Source organism: Phyllostomus hastatus, unplaced genomic scaffold (genome assembly GCF_019186645.2).
Source record: "Phyllostomus hastatus isolate PE091 unplaced genomic scaffold, TTU_PhHast_1.1 phas_contig_64, whole genome shotgun sequence".
In the NCBI taxonomy this organism is placed as follows: domain Eukaryota; kingdom Metazoa; phylum Chordata; class Mammalia; order Chiroptera; family Phyllostomidae; genus Phyllostomus; species Phyllostomus hastatus.
In genome coordinates, this window is record NW_025333928.1 from 3165274 (window position 1) to 3186742 (window position 21469).

The 21469-nt window shown below is 35.3% G+C and overlaps 1 protein-coding gene across 1 annotated transcript in view; it reads left to right on the forward strand.

The window, feature by feature from the left end:
* MOSMO (modulator of smoothened) overlaps positions 1-21230 on the forward strand; it is a 57215-nt gene extending 35985 nt beyond the window's left edge. The window contains exons 2-3 of the mRNA XM_045849070.1: positions 9179-9391; positions 17382-21230. Coding sequence (XP_045705026.1) covers positions 9179-9391; positions 17382-17566 — 398 coding nt within the window. The 3' untranslated portion in view covers positions 17567-21230. The remainder of the gene's footprint in view (positions 1-9178; positions 9392-17381) is intronic.
* Positions 21231-21469: the final 239 nt, after the last annotated feature.

Below are 21469 nucleotides of genomic sequence, written 5' to 3' on the forward strand. Positions count from 1 at the left end.
AACATACATTATACATTACTCCTGCTATTCCGTTTAGAAGAATTCATAATTATGTCTTGATTCAAAACCAAACAGTTTCTTCTTCCCTGCCACAGAGTAAAGTTGGGTTGTTTGTTGTTTTTAGGTCTTAGGTACAGAATCTGATAAAAGTCTAGATGGTTGTATGTACTGATAGTTGAACTTATAAGGGGAATTGTTTCAAATGTAAGATCAATTTAGGTAAATTTGAAAAATCCTGATATGTCAGTTGTATTAAAATAGTATAGAAAGTAGTTGTAAAGAATACAACCCATTGAAAGAATATGTGATAGTTTAATCACCTGTGCCCCATGGTAGATAGCCAGTGTATTTTGTTTGTATTGTTGTCATGCCTCCCCAATATTAATAGTGACAATAACTAACTTTTTAAGCCAGGCAAGACTTTCTGCAAAACTAAATTCACTTAATCTTACCAACAACCCTATGAGGTAGGTCTTCTTTATTATCCCCATTTTACAGATGAAGGAAGTGAGGCACACTTCCCCAAAGTTACAAAACCCCATTCAGACCTGCTCTGTAGTTTACTATGCTCTTAACCACTATTCTGTGCTGCTTTTGATCCTCATGTTAAGGATCACATGAGTTATTCTGCATTATCTGTGAGCTTATGTTTAGTAGCAGTAATGTAACTGAGTAAATGGAAAGAATTAGCTTGTGTCTAAAGGCTGTTATATACAGTAAAGGTTCTAATATGTTTGTAGTTAATTCATAGTGTGAAATTTGGGTATTTTAGAAAAAATGCAATGTGTTTTCTGCTGTCACTTTCCCAGAGTGAGAGGCATAAGAAGGATAATAGTTGGGCTAGATTGCTTATAAATAATATGTATTGTATTGTCTGTGGGCCCTGATGGGTAGTAAAAATATTCAGGAACTGATAAAAATGACTAATTAATTACTTAATCCTGAAAATAAAAATGTTTCTGCTCTGTGCATTTGTTTAAAAGATTTCCTATGATAAAAGAGTGACAGTAAATTTAAAAGACTTTAATTAGTGTTTCTGAAAATATTTTTTCTTATAACAGATCTATTTCAAGCCACTATAAGCCACACATGGCTAGTGGCTATCATCCCCATGGATCGTTTATGGAAATCTTAAATCTTTTTGGATCAACATGAGTGTTAGTAGTAACTCATTTTGACTTCTTTAATTCCTTTAGGGGAGGGAGACTTGTGGAGAAAAATTTGAGTTAAGAAAAGTTCAAATAGCTGTATCATCACCATGAAAAGTAGACAGCTGAGGGATGTAGGATTTGCATGCACATGAGAGCTAAAAGGATACTTTAAACCCCTATTGATGACTTTATTGCTCTTTTCAAAAAAAATTTTTTAATCCTTGCCCAAGGATACATTTATTGATTTTAGAGAGAGGAAGGGAGAGGAGAGAGAGAGAGAAACACCCATAAAGAGAGAAACATAGATTGGTTGGCTCTCGTTTGTATCCTGACCAGGGACCAGACCCACAACCTAAGCATTTGCCCTGATCAGGGATGGAATCCATGACCTTTCAGTACATGGAATGACACACCATCCAACTGAGGCACACTGGCTAGGGCTTACTGCTCTATTTTTTAAAGGACTCTGGCTAACATAGCTCTTGTTCTTTTTTAAAAAAACTTGGAATAATACACTTGATTCTTATGTGGTAATTAAGTTCTATAAAATCTTTATGAATGCTGGATTAGTAAATACTGACTACACCATTGCCCCAAGAGCAAATATGTGGCTTAGGTTTCTACCAGTCCCTGCTCACATTTTATCAACCAGTCAATACATAACTTAGTCTTACCCATTTCTGTTTAAAGACACCTTATTTAATATATATTGTTGTTTCATTACCACTGAATCAATGATATATTAATACATAATATTATATAATAATATGATAATATAGTGTCAATTACACTATAACTCTTGCCTGAACAAAGCTTATCTCCCACACATACTTTCCCTGGAAGGCATATCACAGCCTTCTTGCAGTTAGGACACTAGACAACACTTTAGCACTACACTTGGAGGCCATTTGAAACAGGGACATCACCAGCAAAAAGCACAAAAATGCAATAAGTAATGCATGAATAGACCACAGAAAGGATACTTATTTACTGTAGGAGAGTTGAAACAAGACAGAGTATCACCTGGTTTGACTTCAGCCAGAAATGTGTGTGTCATACTCAGTTTTTTGTCACTCTGCCTTCACATGCATTGTGTCCACAAATGACCACCAAAGTGCCCCAACTAATGATTTGGGGGTTACAGTTAATCTGTAGTGATTGGTTCTATTTATAGGTATGGAATCTGCAAATAATGAGAATCAACTGTATATGAATGCATTCTAAATTTTAAAGTGAAAAGTAAAAATATAGGACTTCTTGTCCATCTCTACCTTTTCTACCCCCCACTTCATCCTTTCCAGAAGTACCTACTCTTAGTTTCCTGTGCATTTACATACATGTATATTTACATAAATATATACAAGGTCTGGCACAAATAGTGCCCCTTTTTTATTACAAAATTTGTTTTTACAAAATCATAAGCAAAACAATATCACACTCAAGCACACTGTATGACATTTTAGGTGAAATGTTTAAAACTGTAAATTACTACACCCATATTATTATCCTACCAACCACATTCAAACAGGCATTACTTCTGCCAGGTTCTGTATATTTTTAAATAAATGAATCTCATGATATACATTGTTCTGTGGTCTACTTTTTCTTCACAATGTCTGGGAGATCTTTCTATATCATTAGGCACAAAATTATCTCATTCTTTTTAGTATTCTGTAGTATATATATATACCATAATTTACTTAACCATTCTTCTATTGATACTTAGGCTTTTTCACTATTGTAAGTAATACTATAGTGAAGATCTTTGTACTGTTTTTTAGCCATATATATAGGATTTTCTCTGGTTTACATACATAAAAATGACATTACTGGGCAGTAGGGTATATGTACTTTAAATTTTGTTAGAAAGGCATTTGTGTCAGTTGGATTACCTGTTAGAACTGCAAGTCATGTTTGAGAGTTAGTGCCTGTGAAAGACAAGGGGACAGAAACTAAAGGACAAGAATGTGGTTAGATCCTGATACAGATCTGTCAGAGGCTCAGCCAGTTCAGCAGGGCACCCTGGAGGAAAGATTGCCTCTTAGGAGAGTAGTATTATATTGGGCAGAAGTAACTAGATCCTAGAACTCCCTTGTGTTCAGTTATTGACCAGGGGCTGCTTGGGAAGAATGTGGTTTTATCTTGAAAAATCAGATGATATAATCCAGTCTTTATTCCAAATAAGCTTTTTGAAGAAGAGTGATCCTTGGAACTGAAGTCACAAAATTTCTGTCCTATATCAGGTGTTATAACAGAAAATGAGTCAATAGGTAATGAACCTAACAGAAATTGAAAATTCTAAAACTTTAACACTTAGCCAGCACTTCAAGGTGGTAAAGAAATAACTTTCTTTCATGACTTTCTTATGTGCCTGCATCTTTCACTAATCTTAGTCTGAGTTAGGCTGCCTTATTGAATTGAATTGAACATTATAAAGTGTGTTGTTGCATCATGCCAAAATCTTAATGTTTGCTGATATTCTTCACACTGTAGTACAAAAGGAGCAATAAACCTAAAAGAACTAGTTTGGGAATTAGGGATAGTATTCCTTTTATAGAGGTAACAAAAGTAAGGTTGTATACCCCACACTGAACCTTGTAGCTTTGCTTAGTAGTTCACTCCTCTTGAGTAGTAAGCTTGTCTAGTTTTATTTCTAAAGCCATCAGGCTCACAAATGTAACTTATTTTGGGGGTACATTATCTATATTACATTAGCACCTGCCACTGAGGCCCTGAGTTGAGACATTGTTGATTCTCATTTTTTTCAAGTCTCGATTGCAGCTACCTTCTCCTTCTCCTTTTAAGTTAGAGAAACAGAAGGAATTTTGGGGTTTCTCTGTATTCACATTTCACTGTAAATGTCCCAGGAGTCAGTATATTTCCCAAGACACCTTTTAGCTGACAGTTAGCTGGACATGCTAAAGATAGATTTCAGATTCTATTCTAGGGATGCCTTTAGTCCATGAAGTAAATGAAAACAGGATTTCTTTACATTTTAAATTTTCATTGAATTTATTGGGATAACATTAGTTAATAAAATTATATTGGTTTCAAGTGTACAATTCTATTACATAATACATTATCTGTATATTGTATTGTGTGTTCACCATCCAAAGTCAGGTTTCTTTTTATAATCATTTACCCACCTTTACTCTCTTTTACCTCCCCTACCCCCCTGTCTCTCTTGAAATCATCATGCTGTTGTCTGTGTCTATGAGGCTTGTTGTTGGTTTTTTTGGGGGGGAGGTTTGGTTTTTTTTCCCCCCGTTTTTGCTTATTCCCTTCACCTTTTTCACCAGCTCCCCATCTCTCCTCCTCTCTGACAACTGTCAGTTTGTTTACTGTATCTATGAGTCTGTTTCTATTTTGCTTGTTTTGTTCATTACAGTACACGTATAAGTGAAATCATATGAATTTGTGATTCTCTTACTAGCTTATTTCGCTTAGCTTAATACTGCCCAGGTCCATCCATGCTGTTGCAAAAGGTAAGAAAGATTTCCTTCTTTTTTATAGCTGAGTAGTATATCATTGAGTAAATTTACCAAGCTTTTTTATCCACTCGTCTTACTGATGGGCACTCGGGCTATTTCCAAATCTTGGCTGTTGTAAATAACGTTGCAATTAACATAGGGGTGCATATATTCCTTTGAATCAGTGTTTTGGGTTTCTTCTGGTATGTTCCCAGAAGTGAAATTCCTAGTTCATAAGGCAGTTCCATTTCTAATCTTGTGAGGAAATTCCATACTGTTTTCCACAGTGGTTATACCAGTCTGCAACCCCACCAACAGGGCACAGCCCTTTTCCACATCCTTGCTGTCACTTGTTTGTTGCTTTATTGATGGTAGCCATTCTGATATGTGTAAGGTGGTATCTCATTGTGATTTTAATTTGCATTTCTCTGATGGTTGGTGACATAAGGCATCTTTTCATGTCTGTTGGCCAGCTGTGTGTCTTCTTTGGAGAAATGTCTATTCAGGTTCTTTGCCCATTTTTTTACTTGGATTGTTTGTTATTTTGGTGTTGGGTGTTCTAAGTTCTTTATAAATTTGGGGTATTAACCCCTTACCAGATGTATCATTGACGAATATGTTCTCCCATTCAGTGGGTTGTCTTTTTGTTTTGTTGGTGGTTTCCTTTGCTGTGCAAAAACTTTTTAGTTTGATGTACTTCCAATTTCTTATTTTTTATTTTGCTTCCCTTGCCTAAGGAGATATATCAGAAAATATATTGTTATGAACAATGTTCAAGATTTTACTATTTATGTTTTCTTCTAGGATTTTTATGGTTTTGAGTCTTACATTTAATTCTTTAATCAATTTTGAGTTTATTCTTGTATGTGGTATAAGAAGGTGGTCTGGTTTCATTTTTTTTTTTCCACACATTTTTGTCGCATTTTCCCAGTACCATTTGTTGATTAGGCTGTCTTTACCCCATTGTATGTTCTTGCCTTTGTCAAATATTAATTGACCATCAAGGTGTGGGTGCATTTCTGGGCACTGTATTCTGTTTCATTGACCTATGTGTCTATGTTTATGCCCCTACCATGCTGTTTTGATTACCATGACCTTGTGATATAGTTTGATATCAGGTAGTGTGATTCCTTCAACTTTTTTCTTCTTTCTCAAGATTGCATTGCTATTTGGGATCTTTTGTGGTTCCATATAAATTTTTGAAATATTTGTTCTAGTTCTGTGAAATATGCCATTGGTATTTGATAGAGATTGCATCGAATCTATAAATTGCTTTGGGTATTATGGACATTTTAATGATGTTAATTCTTTCTGTTCGTGAGCACAGTATATGCTTTTATTTATTTGTATCTTTTTGAGTTTCTTTCTTCACTGTCTTATAATTTTCTGAGTATAGGTCTTTTAACTACTTCGTTAAATTTATTCCTAAGGGTTTTTTTTTATGCAGCTGTAAATGAGATTGTTTTCTTAATTTCCCTTTCTGATAGCTCATTATGATTGTATAAAAATGCAACCAGTTTATCAGTTCTAGTAGTTTTTTGGTGGAATCTTTAGAGTTCTTTATATATAGTATCATGTCACCTGCAAATAGTGACAGTTTTACTTCTTCCTTTCCAATTTGGATGGCTTTTATTTCTTCTTCTTGTCTAATTGCTGTGGCTAGCATTTCCAGTACTATGTTGAATAAGAGTGATGAAAGCAGATACCCCTGTCTTGTTCTTGGTTTTAAGGGAAATGCTTTTAGTTTTTGTTCATTGAGTATGATGTTGGTTGTGGGTTTGTCATCTGTGGCCTTTATTATGTTGACATATGTTCCCTCTATTCCCACTTTGCTGAGAGTTTTTATCATAAATGGGTGCTTGATTTTATCAAATGCTATTTCTGTATCTATTGACATGATCATATAATTTTTATCCTTCATTTTGTTTATATGGTAATCATGTTCATTGATTTGCAGATATTGTACCAACCTTGCACCCCCAGAATAAATTTCACTTAATCATGGTGTATGATTTTTTTAATGTATTGCTGGGTCCAATTTTATTCAGGATTGCTAATTATTATGTGGATATGTCACTAAAATGTAATATGTTTTGCTAGCATATTGAAACAAATGCTAATTTCTCTTTATTTTCCTAATTTGCCTCCTCTCAAAAAGGTAGAGAATTAACTAGATAGTGTTAGCAGCCTAAGAAAACTAGTATTTAAATGCTCTCTGCTTCAAATAACAAATAATTAACTACTGCCTCATTTATCTTTTATTTTGGAGGGAGAGAAAACTGTAATAAAATACAGGTTATTAAATATTGGGTTGGCCAAAAATCTGTTTAGTTTTCCCATAAAATAAAAGACACATTTTTTTTTCATTTTCATCAATAACTTTATTGATTTGGATATTTTGAGTATGTTTGCTATCTCCCACTATTGGTAGAGGTTAGGGGTGCTGATAAACACCTTCCAATGCATAAAGCAGCCCCACAACTAAGAATTATTTGGCCACGATATCAGTAGTCCCAAGAAACTTCCAAACCACTTTGACATGTTCAATCAGTCATAGCACCTTCTCTTTTTTTTAATGTTTCAATTGCATTTTTGTGTTTCTTGAAATAATAAAGGGTAACTCACTGAAAATGTTGATGTGTTCTTTCATCTTCATTATTGAAGTGGCTGCTCAAAAATTCACCAATTTGATGGTTTTTTTTAATTTATTATTTATTTTTAGAGAGGGGGGAAGGGAGGGAGAAAAGGAGAGAAACAGCGATGTATGAGAGATACATTGATTGGTTGCCTCTTTTATGTCCCTGACCAGGAACTTGGCCCCCAACCTAGGCATGTGTCCTGATGGGGAATCAAACTAGCGAGCTCTCAGTTCATAGGCTGGTGTCCAATCCACTGAACCGCACCAGCCAGGGCTAGATAAGTTTTTTTTTTTAAGTGCATGCTGATGTGACAGCTGTCACAATACAATCTAACAAAATTGTTTCAAATGAAGTTAAAGAAAACTAAGCACTACTAGAGCTATCGTACATAAAAACTAAACAAACTTTGGCCAACCCAATAACAGGCACAAAAATTAAATAGAACAAATTCACTGTTCATTCAATTAATACTTATTGAGGGCATTTCTCTCATGATCTCTCATGTGGAGCACCTTTCCATGTACCAGTTAGCCATTTGTATATCTTTTCTGGAAAAATATTTGTTGAGGTACTTTGCCCTCTCCCCCTTTTTTCAGTAGAATCTTCTTTATGTCTGTTGACACATAAATGGATATAAAGAAAACATGGTGATATGTACACTATAATGTTATTTAGCCATAAAAAAATAGTTAGGAAATCCTGGCATTTGGGACAACACAAATAAAGCTGGAGGGCATTATGCTAAGTGAAATAAGCCAGCCAGGGAAAGATAAATACTGTATGGTGTCACATGTGGGAACAAAAAATATTGTAAAACAATTTTGAACCTTGAACTTATGGAAACAGAGCAGAATGGTGATTGCTTGGGAGTGGGGAAATAGGGAGATATTGATCAAGGGGGTAAGGATTTTCAATCATAAGGTAAATAAGTTCTGAGGATATAATGTTTAGCATGGTGACTGTAGTTTATAATACTGTATTTTATACTTGTATTTAAAAATACTATTTTATACTATATTTTATGTGAGGTGATCAGTGTTAATTTGACTGTGGTATTCATTTTAGAATATTTATCAAATCATGACATTGTACCCTTAAAAATACACAATGTTATTTATCAATTATACTTCAACAAAGTCAGAAAAATATATTTATTGAGGGCATATTGTATGTCAGGCACTGTACTGAGCATTGGATGCATGTTGGTAAATATGATGGACACAGACCCGCCACTAATGCCTTTATGCGCTCTTGCTGAAGCATGCCAGTAATGGTTTGGCAGTTGTGAACACTTGTACATTGTACAAAAATTGTTGAACTACCAAATGGGGGGAATTTACTAGTTTTCCCAACATTTTCTTGAATATAATGGAAAAGAACTTGTATTATAATATCATAGACCTTCTACCATTAATAAAATATATTGGTTCTAGTATTTAATTCATTATTTAACTTTACTTGAATAGTATGCTTAAACGTATTTTAAGTTTGCGTTCAATTTTCTGAAAAGTGGTTTTCTCCTCAGCCAAAATAAAATAATATACAATGAGCCTTTGTTCTGGGAATACAAAATTCCAGTTCTTTTTGCTAGTAAGAAACAGGAGCCTCATTGCTCATTTATTGTTATTTTCCTAGAGCCTAGAAACAGTACATGACACAAGTACTCAGAAAAGTATGTATTTAATGAATAATTAAATGAACTGTCTTTTGTTTTTAAGTTCACTTCGTACGTTACAACAAGTATTACTACCTTAGAAGTTATAGCAGAATGCTGGAGAGGGGGACTCAGTAGAAATTAAGTGCTTGAATGACCCACATAGAGAGAAATATGATTTAAGAACTAAAGGGGTATTGGTAGGGAATATCCCCTGGATATGCCAAACCCACTAAAGCATTCTCACTTTTTGCATCTCCCCAGGAGCACTCACTGTGGGCCTTGTGCGACAGTGTCAAACAATCCATGGACGAGACCGAACGTGCATCCCACCTCGGCTTCCTCCAGAGTGGGTCACCACACTATTTTTTATCATCATGGGAATCATTTCATTGACTGTTACATGTGGTTTGCTGGTGGCTTCCCACTGGCGAAGAGAAGCTACAAAATATGCTCGATGGATAGCATTCACTGGAAGTAAGTAACCTGTGCTAGTAATTTGTCTAAAAGGCATGCACACTGGTATTTTTATGAAGATAATCAAGAACCAGTAATAAGGACTCTGTAATCATCAAAGAGCACCACTTGTGTATGGCCATCAGATAAACTGCGCAGTCCCATCGATTCTTCAGAATTCTCACCACAAGACAAGGACATCCAAAACCTTAATCGCTTTGTATGAAATGCTATTGTAATGAATTTTTTTTCTGCTCACATTGTGGCATAGTGTTCCAGGTCTGTGACTCAGAGCTATCATTAACTTGAGTCTTTCCACTTCTCAAAGGTATTAGTATCTTATGTCAAATAAAGATAAATCTAGATAAAAATATAACAAATGTAAATTAGATAAGGTATTGATGTGCTTTTTAATAACACTAATTTTTAGTTTCTGCTGTCAGTTGTATGTGACCATTGAAAAATCAGCACATTTGGTTATTTGATAATTGTTTCTCAACATTTCTTACTCCATTAATAAGTGCCCAAGGGTTTGATATATTTATATATTGCACATTCTCTTGTACTTTGCAGAATTGGTTTAATTTCAAAACACATCAGAGGTTGATCCCAAGTTAAAGGAAACAAAAATGCATAAAGAAAAGCTATCTCTGTAATTCTGCTTTCTTGTGTCTTTCTCTCTAAAGCAGTTTGTCCCTAGGGGACATTCATGAATGGTTGTAAACATTTTGATTGTCATTAATGGGAAGATGCTGCTGACACCTAGTGAGTAGGGGCCAAGGAGGCTGTAAACATGCTACAAGTGCACATAATTGTCCCACAACAAAGACTTCTTTGGCCCAAAATGGCAATAGGGCTGTGCTGAGAAACCTTGCTCTGAGGTATATAGAATGATGAGACTTATACCAGATACTACTGGATTTAACTTTTCATTTCCTTAAAATCATCTCAGGTTTGCATAAGTTTTAAACAATGAGTATTACATCATAGTTTACTTTCACTTGATATTTTCCTTTAGAACTCATAAGATAGGGGTGAGGCACAATCCTACATATCCCTATTAATGTTAAAACTCAATGTATCCTTAAAGACGATAAGATGGAGTATTCATTCCTGAGCATCATTCTCTTAATGTATGTTTCTGGTTCTGTTGTTTTATTTTTGTCTCTATGTCTACCTTAATTTTAAAATTTAGGTCAAGTTGCTTTTGACAGAAAATAATCTCCATTCTTGTTAAGAAATGTGAGGCAAGGTGATCTTTTTATTTTTTTATTGTTTATGCTATTACAGTTGTCCCAATTTTTCCTCTTTGTCACCGCCCTTCCCACAGTCAATCCCCACATCATTGTTCATGTCCATAGGTGATGAATGTATGTTCTTTGTCTAGTTCCTTCACTTCTTTTAACCAGTCCCAGCCTCCCCCATCCCCTCTTACAGCTGTCAGTCTGTTCCTTATTTCTGTGCCTCTATTTGCTCATTACTTTATTTTGTTCCTTAGATTCCAGCTATGAGTTAGATCATATGGAATTTGTATTTCATTGCCTGGGTTATTTCACTTAACATAATAGTCTCTAGCTCCATCCATGCTGTCACGAAGGGTAAACAAAGTCATGATCTTGTTTGAGTTCAGACAAACCTCCCCAAGACAGTTCTTTGCTAGATGGTAGGGTCCAGAGACAGTGCTGCTAAATTAAAAGGTATTGGTGAGAAATTTAAAGAGAATCTTTACTTAAAGGTATAGTACTTGTCCAGATAAAATTCATTCTTTATGTAAAATCAAGGAAGGATGTAGTTTCTGGATTTAGTTGAAATTTGGGAATGCATATGCTATGAATATGTAAAAAATTCATATAATTTAGCAAAATAGTATAAGTGAAAGTATTAAAGTACTCACTGAGCCATTGTTTTTGTGACCCAATAAATGAAAGAATGGATTATCATGTTTTTCATTCCCCTTCAATAGAGAATATTTAAGTATATGTAGTTACCTCAGTATGCTGTTTTTCCTTTATTTTTAAATAATTTAAGTTTTTTAAATAATATGCATAAAATACATAATTCAAAGTCTATGAAAGGGTCACCAAGTGAAAAGTAAGTCTCATTTGTGGCCCAGTAACCCAGATATCCAATACTCCTTTCCTTGAGGCAACCATTGTTACTAGTTTGTAGGGTTTCCTACCAAAGGTATTCCATGCATCAAAACATGTCTGTATATATTTGAGTGTTCCATAAATATATATTTATTCTGTTTATATTATTCTGTACCTTGGTTTTTAGTTCAAGAATATATCTTGAAGTTAATGACATCTAGGTAAGCATAGCACTGTATTTACTTTTAGCTTCCTTAAATACATCGGTTTTTGTTCTAGAGCTATTCCTCTGGGTTGACAGTTCCAAGAGGAATTGGGCTCCCCCTAGTGTTACACTATTGTACATCATCAACTCTATGGTATGGGTTTCTATTCCAGTTAAGCTGTAGTTTTGGTAAGAATGTGAGGGTAACATTTTCTGTGTGGTTTACACAGTGGAAAAATCTCTCAGAGGAGAGCCACACATGGTAGAGCTGGCATATGGGGGAAAAGAGTAACAAAGATGTGTCCTTTCCTTTGCCACTGTAATTTACACCCTCATCTACCTCATCTACACACCTGATATCTGACTCTAACTACCGTGGAGGACATGAAGTTATGTCTTCATAGGTTTATTTATGATCCAGAACTTAACTGTCAAAAGTTGATAGATATTATCAGCATTAGATGATGTCTTATTGAGCTGTACATTTGAAACTTTTATGGTTTTATTAACCAGTGTCACCCCCAATAAATTCAATTTAAAAAAGAAAGAGAAAAAATAATATTCTAAGATCTAAAGTAACTTTATAGGTCACAGAGAAGTAGCTTAAAAGAAAAATCATCAACCAGCTCTGGCGAGTGTGGCTCAGTGGATTGAGTGTGGGCCTGCGAACCAAAAGGTCACTGGTTCAATTCCCAATCTGGGCACATGCCTGGGTTGCAGGCCAGGTCCCCAGTAGGGGACATTCGAGAGGCAGCCACACATTGATGTTTCCCTCCCTCTCTTTACCCCTGGCTTCCCCTCTATCTAAAAATAAATAAAATCTTTTAAAAAATTAAAAGAAAAATCATCTACCCATATTAAGTATCCTCAGGAAGTATAGAGAACCTAATTTTTTTTATTAAAAACCAAAATTAGATTGAATAAGAGTTTATTGCTTCCTTTAAATTTGATTAAGCTTTTCCTAACCAATTTGGAAAATAATTAAGTCTTGCAAAATGCTAAACAATTACTCCATTATAATGGATAAATTTTTATTTTACGATGGAAAATAAGAAAGGATAGACATAAAGTCAGCAGATCAGTTAACAGAGTAACATGTAATATCTGTATTTCTAAATTATTTAGTTTTTGAGATTAACTTAGTCATTAAGAAACAAATTGTTTTTAAAACTCATTGTATCCCATTATTTTTATAGATTAGGTAGAGCTACTTATATTGTGGTTTCTTTGGACTTACCAAATCATTAAGGCATTAAAAACTATTAGAAATTGGTGGCAGATGATACTGATAAGTGGATATTGGCATAAAGTTATTTATTTGCTGACTATACAACAGAACAACCAAAAGAGTCTAAATTTGCTTATGTAAAATTATTTGGTGTGATTGTTTGCCCAAAATAAAATAGACTATGTGTATAATATAAAATAATCCACCTAAATAGTGCAAAACAAACAAGGGTGCTGATGTATCTCTTAAGTTAGTGCATTACTTGAGAAAATGTTACTTTTTAATGCATTTCTAGAGCTATTTCAGAAAAAGACTTCTGTTGACTTATTAAGGACTTTTAAACTTTGTTGACTAACACAAAAATAATTTAGGAAAATTGTCAGCTAATACGTTATCCAGGACTCTTGTCAGTATTCCTGGGAAGAGGTCTAACTTGGAAACTTTTCTCATTCAGATAATAATGGAAAGCTTCAACTCTTCATGTACTGTGAGTATAGTAATCTGTCTTCACATTACCCTGAAGAAATGTTTCTGCCTACAGAGAAATTTGAATGACTGTGCACTTTTAACTAGTGTGCTTTCAAAAAGCATAAACTATTTTCTTGGAAAAACTAACCTATCTGTAGGTAACTTGCATTCACTAAGAAGGATGTTTCTTTGGTCTCACAGGGGAACACACTGTTTGCTAATACAGTGGCCTGTGGAATTACTCCTACCCACTCAGTGTTTTTTCTGATATTTTTCTAGAAACATTTTAGCAAATATTAGATTTCATTGTGTTTGTATACAAAATGCAGAGTTTTTCCCATCCTCTCCCACTTGAACCTCTTTGTATTCAGAAACCTGACAGAGATTGGGATGGGTGGGTTGTTATTCTTGTTTTTGTTTTGTTTTGTTTTGTTTTGTTTTGTTTTTTAAACGTTGTCCATGAAAAAAGCTAACCATTCTGACAATTTGCTAATCATCCCAGAAGTCTCAGGTTTTTTCTGCTAGCTGACTTTGTATCAGAGTAAGGTAAACAGTACTTGCATGTACCTTTTCTCCAATTCCTTCTAAATAATATCAATTTAGAGGAGCAAAGAACTGGCAAAATAATAACTAAGATGATAATATGCAATGTTTATTCAACACTTGTCAATGTGGCACTGTGTCAGGGACTCAATAATGTTTTGTTTATATTGTGTTGGCCAAAGAGTTCATTTAGGTTTTGTTTTTTTTTTTCCCTACTATGGCTCTAGTAGTGCTTAGGTGTCTTTAACTTCATTAGAAACAATTTTGTTAGATTGTATTGTGAAAGCTGTCACATCAGGGTGCATTTTTTAAAAACTTATCAAAATTGGTGAATTTTTGTGTAGCCATTTTGATATTGAAGGTGAAGATACACAACATTTTTAAGTCACATTTTTAATACACTTTATTATGCTATTACAGTTGTCCCATTTTCCCCCTTCATTCCCCTCCACCTTACACACCCCTCCACCCACATTTCCCCCCTTTAGTTCATGTCCATGGGTCATACATGTAAGTTCTTTGGCTTCTACATTTCCTATACTATTCTTAACCTCCCCCAGTCTATTTTCTACCTACCATTTATGCTACTTATTCTCTGTACCTTCCCCCCCCCACTACCCCGCTGATAACCCTCCATATGATCTCTGTTTCTGTGATTCTGTTCCTATTCTAGTTGTTTGCTTAGTTTGTTTTTGGGTTTTTTTTAAGATTTTATTTATTTATGTTTAGAGAGGGAAGGAGGGAGATAGAGAGAGACAGAGAAACATCAATGTGCGGTTGCTGGGGGTCATGGCCTGCAACCCAGGCATGTACCCTGACTGGGAATCGAACCTGTGACACTTTGGTTCGTAGCCCGCACTCAATCCACTGAGCTACACCAGCCAGGGCTTGTTTTTGTTTTTGTTTTAGGTGTGGTTGTTAACAACTGTGAGTTCGTTGTCATTTTACTGTTCATATTTTTTATCTTCTTTTTCTTAGTCCCTTTAACATTTCATGTAATAAGGACTTGGTGATGATGAACTCCTTTAATTTGACCTTATTTGGAAAACACTTTATCTGCCCTTCCATTCTAAATGAAAGCTTTGCTGGATAGAGTAATCTTGGATATAGGTCCATGTCTTTCATGACTTGGAATACTTCTTTCCAGCCCCTTCTAGACTGTAAGGTCTCTTTTGAGAAATCAACTGGTAGTCTTATGGGAACTCCTTTGTAAGTAACTGTCTCCTTTTCTCTTGCTGCTTTTAAGATTCTCTCCTTCATTTTTACCTTGGCTAATGTAATTATGATGTGCCTTGGTGTATTCCTTCTTGGGTCCAACTTCTTTGGGACTCTCTGAGCTTCCTGGACTTCCTGGAAGTCTATTTCCTTTGCCAGAATGGTGAAGTTCTCCTTCATTATTTGTTCAAATAAGTTTTCAATTTCTTGCTCTTCCTCTTCTCCTTCTGATTCAGATGATACTTCCTCCTATGATTTGGATGTTGGAACATTTTAAGATGTCCTGGAGGTTCCTAAGCCTCTCCTAATTTTTTGGAATTCATGTTTCTTCATTCTATTCTGGTTGAATGTTTCTTTCTTCCTTCTGGTCCACACCCTTGATTTGAGTCCTGGTTTCCTTCCTGTCATTGTTTGGTTCCCTGTTCATTTTCCTTTATTTCACTTAGCATAGCCTTCATTTTTTTAAGAGATTTTATTTATTTTATTTTTAGAGAGAGAGAGAGAAATATCAGTGTTTGGTTGCCTCTGTTATGCCCCCAACTGGGGACCTGGCCTGCAACCCAGGCATGTATCCTGACTGGGAATTGAACTGGCGACACCTTTTGGTTCACAGTACAGCACTCAATCCACTGAGCCACACCAGCCAGGACGGCCTTCATTTTTTCATGTAATTTGCAACCATATTCAACCAATTCTGTGAGCATCCTGATTATCAGTGTTTTGAACTGTGTGTCTGATAGGTTGGCTATCTTTTGATGGCTTAGTTTTATTTTTTCTGGAGCTTTGATCTCTTCTTTTACTTGGGCCGTTTTTTTTTGTCTTGGCATGCCTGTTACGTAGTAAGGGGTGGAGCCTTAGGCGTTCGCCAGGGTGGGGCAACCCGTGTAGCTGTGTTGTGACATTGTAGTATATGTGGGAGAGGCCGGAGAAGGAACAGTGTCACTTGTTCCCATCTCTGCCAGTTTTCAGTCATGTCCCCTGCTACCCACAATTAAATTGGGCCCTTCTGGTGCTGATTCCTGGGTGGGTGGGTTTGTGTATGTTCTAGGACCCTGTTGGTCTCTCCAGTAAACTCTCCTATGAGGCTGGGAATTTCTCCTCGTGCCGCCTCAACCCCCACCACCAGGTGTTTTCAATCAGAGGTTTGAGGCTTTATTTCCCTGCACCGAAACTCTGGGTTGCATGGTCTGTCTCGCTCCCCAGTTGTTCCTTCCAGTTTACCTGCGCACAAATGTGGGACCGCCCAGTCCGCAATCTACCACCTCACTGGATCCACCAACCACAGCCTTGCCCATCCCGGTCCTCTAGCTGCCACCTTGCTGAGAGTCCTTCCTGTCTCTGTCCCTCCTGCCTGGTCTGGATGAATGTTTGTTCTTTAACTCCTTGGTTGTCAGACTTCCATACAGTTCGATTTTCTGTCAGTTCTGTTTAGTTTTTGTTTTTAAATTTGTTGTTGTCCTTCTTTTGGTTGTGCAAGAAGGCACAGTGTGTCCACCTACTCCTCCATCTTGGCTGGAAATCCACATTTTTGCCTTGTTATGCTTTATTATTTCAAGAAAGGTAAAAAGGCAACTGAAACACACAAAAAAGATTTATGCAGTATATGAAGAAGGTGCTGTGATTGATCAAATACATCAAAAGTGGTTTGCGAAGTTTCTTGGTACCATTGACATTTTGGCCAAATAATTCTTTGCTGTGGGGCTGTTTTATGTACTGGAAAATGTTTAGCAGCACCCCTGGCCTTTACCCACTAGAGGCCAGTGGCAGGAGATAGCTGACATACTCATAATACCTAAGTCAATAAAGTTATTGGTGAAAATGAAAAGTGTGTCTTTTATTTTACAGAAAAAAACTAAGTGGACTTTTTGGCCAACCTAATACTTCTCGCATTTATTCTATTTGCAGAAGGGTACAAGAGCCTAGATTGCACAGTTAGTAAGTAGTATAACCAGAACTTAACTCTCATCACAACTTTAAATGGTCAAGAATAATAAAAGCAAGTACTTAGTAGACGCGGGGACCTTTCTTAATGCTGATATTTGAAAGGCTAACCTAACTTTTACTGAACTTAATTGTTAGGCTTTGGGAATATTATATAATCTGCAGTATATGCAAATCTTTGGACAGGTGGTTCACATTTTAAAAGGTTTGACCATGTTACCAATCCATGACCCTTCTTATAAACTTCCTTTGTACCAATTTTCTTTGTCTTTCTAATCACCAAACCATGTTACTAATGTTGTGTTTTGGTTTGTTTTACAGTGATCCTTTTCTGTATGGCTGCCCTAATATTTCCAATAGGATTTTACATCAATGAAGTCGGAGGTCAACCTTATAAATTACCCAACAACACAGTAGTTGGGTCATCATATGTACTTTTTGTCTTATCAATTTTCTTTACAATAGTAGGACTTCTATTTGCTGGCAAAGTTTGTTTACCAGGCTGATGAATATCTAATTTGCTTGACTATTTTTATTGTTTTAAATTTTATTTTATTTTTTTAGTTTTGGAGGGTGGGGAAGACAAAGGCAAGGCATCTGAGTAGTCCTCGCTTAGGAAGATACTTAGATGAAACTGATGCTGAAAAGAAAATACTTTGATTAGTTTTCACTATGCACTTTGGATTTAAAAAAAATTGAGAGCCTTTTTCATAACCAAATACAGACAATGTTGACTAAGTCTCCTGAGCACATATTCAGGCAGTCAAATCTGCACTGTGATAGCAGCCTAGTGAAGGAGAATACTTTCTACTGAAAAGCACGGGGCCCTATGACTCTTGTTCCGTTGTTAACGTCTAATGATTCATTTGAGGGGGGAAAAATTCTAAGTATTTATGAATCACAGTGGACCAGAGGGATGCAAGAGAAGTTTCTGTGGGGCTGGCCTCACTTTCTAAGAAACTAGTATTCACAGCTTCCTTGTAAGTAGTATGAGGCGCCAGAAGGGATTGCTGTTGTGATACTGCACCGAGAAGCCAATAGATCAAAACTTGTTTGCTAAAATGTATGTAAAAATTCTGAAATTCCCTGTTCTCTGTGTATAAAAAAAATCAAACACTAAGAAACATGTTGCTGGGGTGGGTGGGGGAAATGTTCATTATATTTATATAAATATATATAATATATATTTTGTGATGCAGTATACAGTGTGTATATATGTGTGTGTGTGTGTGTGTAAATTTGTATACACACATGCAAACAGTTTCTGGAAGAGAACTCTGAATGCTTTGCTAGCAAAACACTGTGGTGTGCAAACCTAGAACTCAATTTAAAAAAGCCATTTATCTGAAGGCTGTAGAGTGGAGAGAGTCTTCAGTTTACCTCATTCTTTGTAACAGCCCTTGATTTTAACAGGTTTTTGTAATAGGTACAAATAATCCCATATCTTTCTAGGTGCAATTTTAAGTTAAGCTAAAATTCTTTGTAGCGTTAATTTATTTGTATATGATAGTAGAAAGTAAGATCATGTAATTTGGGGAATTTGACACTATTTAAATTATTGGCAACTGTTATCTGTTGTACAGAGGTTCTTTTTTTACTGGCTGACTCTGTTACATTAATAATGCATTTTCTGTGTTCATACATACAACTTTACATAAATACAAAGTCCACTAGTAATATTAATTTACAATATTTACAATACCAATATCACTCTGCTCTAAAATTAAATTTATGTTATTTTTATCCATAAGCATTATTCATACATCTCCTTTACCGAAAATCTGAGTGATACAGTATTTTCTTTATATGCCATACACCTTTGTCTGGGAGCAGCTAACATTTTTGCGTTTACTTTAAAGGACCGTACTCTACCTACAGCTTTATCTTTTTTTCCTAAAAGAAGCACTACAGCTAACCCTTGAATCCACAGATAGTTTTAAAACACAGTATTTCTCTTCTCCACCTTTCCGTGCCTTCATGTCTCAGTGCTTAGTTTTTCCAGGTGTACACTATAGATCATCTCTTGTTTCAAATGTGGGGCAGGAGAGGTCTTTCATGTCAGTGAAAGTAAGTTTTCATGGCAGTGGAGCTAAGTTTTTCTTCTGTATAGTGAAATGGCACCCCAAATGTCCGTCAGTAGAGTCCTGGATAGTCCATCTATTATATAGTACAGCTTCACACCAACAAATGAATGCATTGTTTTTTAAAAACCTAGATTATACATTAGAGAATGATTGCAACGGAGTTGGGGCTACCTCCTCAATTATTCAAAATAAAATGGGGGAACCTGATGTTTTCTTTCCATGCTGGCTTGTTTAATGTTTATGTATCTCACTGTTAATTCATCAGTATTTTATTGTGGAAGAAAACCCCAGTGTTGCAGCTCACTCAGGAGTGGGGATAAGAGGTAGGCCACCACTATGATGCATTCCTTGAGTGGTACCAGTGAATGTCACACATTTTCTTCCAGTATCAAAGAAACTTTAGAAGATGCTTAAAGTGGATTCTTTCCCCCTAAGTGTTGTCTAGTCAGTTGGACATTTGGGATTGCCATTCCCAGGGGAATCTGATTAGTCCTCAGTCACAATGGATCACTTTGAAGGAAAGCTATCATTGTCATCATTATACCAGACATAAAGTGTTAGCAAAGTATGTTTCAAATTAATTTATATAACCAAGAGCTTTTCTCTTCCAAAAGATGAATTTTATTGTAAATAGTCTCAAAATATTTTTAACTGGATCATGAGCATGGGGAGAGAGAGTTTCTCAGCTGCTAAGAACTTCCCCACTGTTTACTTCTTTCACTTACAGTGGTATTGCAAGATGACAAAATTTAAGGTTTTATTTGTATCTATTATCCAAACCATCAAATTGTCTTTAATTTCATCATCATCTTGGAGGTCCAGTACATTAAAGGACTGATGAGGGAAATTCTAACCAGTCAGCCCAGGGTTAAAACTGTCCCATCAAGTAGTGTATGAAGTCAAATCTTTGTACTCTTCCAGACCAAACATTGAAATGGACTTATTCATATAAAATTCTATACATCCTGTAAGTGAAAAGACACAACTATCAGCAGTTGCTTTAAAAAGGTCACTATAGTAAGTACTATATAGTACAGTATTAATTTATAGCAGGAAATCGTAGCTTGTAAACTGTATATAAAACACTTTTACAGTGCAATCATTTGTCAAACTTTTGTCTGTTACATTGTTTTTAGAGTGTGCATTATTCTCATACCTAAGAACATCACTGTAAAATCTGCTGAAAACTAGTTGTAGATTTTATTTGCACAGGACTTAGTTTGAAAATTTTGGAAGCTCCTATTACATATGCCTAAACATCTGTAAACATGGAAAATCTTCAGTTCATTTTTAAAAATTTTCAGTATAATCCTTTCCAAAGGTAATCCATGTTCTATGTTGTTAATGTGTGTATGTAATTTTTCTGACTCTTCTACTTCTTATAAACTTATTTTCTGTTCCATTTGTTTTGTTTTTGAAGGATGGCTCTTTTTTTAAATGTTCTTGATGACCAAACACTTCATTAATTTTTACTCTTTTGCCGAAAGCTTTGGTATTTCTACTTGATGTTCTGTGAATTCACTGTTTAATTTCTTTAGTATAATAATAATTAGTCCTGGTGACATACAATCTATTGATTTAGAGGAAAGGCCCTGAAAAGTATTGGAAACTAACTCTGCATATATGCTTAGCTATTATTTTGCATCGTGGGCTTCATAGGAAGAACATGTTACATTTATTCTGTCTTTATTAAAAGACTACTAGCCACAGTTACTCTGATTGTAGTAACTGTTTATCAACCCATTTAATCTTCTAAAAATTGAAATTACTTTCACAATACAAAACAGTAAGTTGTCTTTTAGAGCTGATTTTTGAAGGATAAAAGTATATGAAGGAAGAAAGTGGCCTGTGTAGGTTGGATTCCCTACACAGAATTTAGTAGTTGTATCACCTCAAGAGATTTTGAAGTTTGTGATCAAGGTCTGTATATTGCCCTAAACTTTTAAGAGTTGTTTTCTAATTGGTTATAACATTTTTCAATTAATAGTTTCAAAACAAATTGTTAATACGAACTGTATAAAATAAACATAATTTTCTTCACTTGTATTTTTGTTATGGAGCAAGTTTATCAAAATAAATTGTCTACTAAAGAAACTAAAAAGGCTTCTATTGCTTTGAAATAAGCTTTGATTTTAAAAATTTATTTCAAAATTGATTCCTTAAAGAGTTTTCACATATTCACACAGCGACACTTCCTTGCCTTTTACTTTGGTTTTGTTAGCATCATGTGGGGGAAAAGGTCTCCCCTCTCCTTCCTTTCCCACTCCTACCTCCCCTGCTAGGGAAGAGATGCTATTAATAATAGTCCAGAATATGGACTAGGCC